The sequence below is a fragment of the Cynocephalus volans genome, chromosome X (assembly GCF_027409185.1).
Source record: "Cynocephalus volans isolate mCynVol1 chromosome X, mCynVol1.pri, whole genome shotgun sequence".
In the NCBI taxonomy this organism is placed as follows: domain Eukaryota; kingdom Metazoa; phylum Chordata; class Mammalia; order Dermoptera; family Cynocephalidae; genus Cynocephalus; species Cynocephalus volans.
In genome coordinates this window covers 127533294-127535851 of record NC_084478.1, presented here as the reverse complement: position 1 = coordinate 127535851, position 2558 = coordinate 127533294, and the positions used below count along the sequence as shown (strand labels likewise).

Genomic DNA, 2558 nt, shown 5'->3' with positions numbered 1-2558 from the left:
TTTTTCTTCTTGTGTGTTGTTTAAATAAAATAAATGCTGTTTACAGATGCTGTTTTTCTTCACTAATAAAAGGAAAAAATCGGTTTTTCCATATAACTCAGAGATGAACAGCAAAAAGAAAAAAAAAAAACACACCTTAATTTAAAAGTTGAACGTTAGTCATGTTTGTTCCTAGACCTGCCACTGGGAAGTGTTCACTGGTTCCATCTACAATTCAAGTGCTGACCTACTAACATTACACACTGGGTCCCATTTCACCCTCCTTTGACATTTCCTTCTTTTCTCTTCAGCACCTTTGCCTCCTACATCCAAAATATCTTAGCATTTCTTAGAAGATTATGGGACTATTCATAAATACAGACCTTACTCACATTGGGTATTATCAGATTTGCGTGTGTGTGTGTGTGTGTGTGTGTGTACACACCCAGTCTGACGGGAAAGAGTCTGATATCTCAGTTTTTTTTTTAACTGTGGTAAAATATACATAGAATCTTTAGCATTTTAACCATATACAAGTGTGCAATTCAGTGGCATTAAATACCTTCATATTATTGTGTAAACCTCATCACCATTTTAGTCTGTTTGGATTGCTGTAACAAAATACTTTAGCCCAGGTCATTTATAGCAACAGAAATTTATTGCTCACAGTTCTGGAAGCTGGAAGTCCCAGATGAAGGTGCCAGCAGATTTGGTGTCTGGTAAGGGCTGTTCCTCCTGATGGCACCTTCTATGTATTTTCACGTGACAGAAGGGACAAACAGTGTATTCTAACATGGTGGGAGGAGCAAACCGGCTCCCTCAAGCCCTTTTATAAAGGTACAAATCCCATTCATGAGGGATGAGCCCTCATAACATCATCACCTCCCAAATGTTTCACCTCTTAATATCGTCACCTTGTAAGTCAGGTTTCAACACATAAACTTTACATTTTTTAATTTTTTCTGGCCAGTACGGGGATGGAACCCCAGACCTTGGTGTTAAACATGAATTTTAGAGGAACACAAACATTTGGACTGTAACACTATCTATACCCACAACTTTAAAAAATCATTCTCAAACACAAAACTCTGTACTTGATAGCATACTGCATAATAGCTAGGGAGGCTTTTGAATATTTTTGCCACAAAGAAATGATAAATGCACGAGGTGATTGATACATTAAGTACCATAGTCTGATTATTATACAACATTATATATGTGTCAAAACATCAGATGGTACCCCATAAATATGTAGCATATATCAGAATCTCCTCCCCCCCCCCTTTTTGACCAGTAGCATCCACTTACTGGACAATTCCAGGTTCTTTCCTAAAAAGAGGCAGCTCGTGGCTTTATTCAGGTATTTCTACAGTCCAGCCAGTTAGGGGAGAAGAAAACAGAAAGACACGTACAACCACAGACGCACATATGTTGGGGGAAATGTACTATAAACCATTTTTTCTTCTTTTTTTGGTTACAGAAAAAAACTTCGTTTTCTATGTCTTACTCATAAGTAAAAGGGGGATAGAAAAAACTTGTTTTTAATCTGGTATTTATATGTGTCTTCCCATTTCACATGTACAGGTTATTCAAGTAACAGTGCTGTCTACCGAGGCAATACCTAAAAGCCAAAAGAAATACTAGGAAGGAAAAGTCCTAACAATTGGAAGTTCAAGAAGATACCTTCAGGAGGCTGAGCCACGAGTGGCCAGCAGCATCAGTAGAAGCACACGGTGTGCAGAAAGGTCTTGCCCCTCTTCTTCTCCAACTCCTGCAGCAGCTCCTCCATCTTGTCCATGTCCTCCAGGAGCTGAAGACACTGGCAGATCTCACAGATGAGGAACGCTCCAAGGGTGGCTTCTTCTTGGTTGTCTTGGATGTCCACGTTGACCACGTGCACTGGCTGGCAGGTCTCCTGTTCTCTGGAAGTCAGATGTTCTACCACCTCGTCGTAGACTCTCTCTTCACACGTGAGGATCAGATCAAACACATCATTGCAGCTCTGGAACCTTTCTGGCCGGGGCTTGATTCTCCTATTTCTGTCCAGCATATACAAAATGCCATTCCTTGTATAGAGTTCCTTGTCTTTCCTAAGAAGATCATTGTACATCTGATCATATGTGGTACTGAAATCATAAACATTCGGCTTGTGGGGTGTTGATCCTGGAAGCTTCACGCGAGTTGCTGTTCCAAAGGACCGGACATTGAATCCTCGTTTGCTGAGGACGTTGTGTGCCTCCATGCTCCGATTCTGGTTGCTTGAGCACACCACAGCCACCCTCAGTGGTGACGACTGCATGGCGACAGCAGCTCTGTCAGCTCCGTTCAGCTCCAGGAAGCCCACCCAGCTGTGGGTCTTCAGCATGAGCAAAATGGCGGCGGTGGCGGCCGGAAGTCACGTAGGAGGAAGCTTTAGCTATGGCGCAACATATGGGGACGCACAGTGGGGCGTCTCCAAGGCTCCCGGAAGTCCTCCCTGGGTCTCGGAGCACCAGGCCTGGGCCAGAGAGGAGGCCCCGCCCCTCCGGCTTCCAGGCCAGCTCCCTGCAGTCTGTTCATGTGCTGCCTGCTGGTCAGGC

At 43.6% G+C, this 2558-nt stretch overlaps 1 protein-coding gene across 1 annotated transcript; it reads right to left on the bottom strand.

The window, feature by feature from the left end:
- Window positions 1-1696: 1696 nt before the first annotated feature.
- On the bottom strand, window positions 1697-2278 carry LOC134367573 (RNA polymerase II subunit A C-terminal domain phosphatase SSU72-like). The gene has a single exon (XM_063084318.1). It carries the CDS (start codon window positions 2276-2278, stop codon window positions 1697-1699), a length of 582 nt encoding a protein of 193 aa, XP_062940388.1.
- Window positions 2279-2558: the final 280 nt, after the last annotated feature.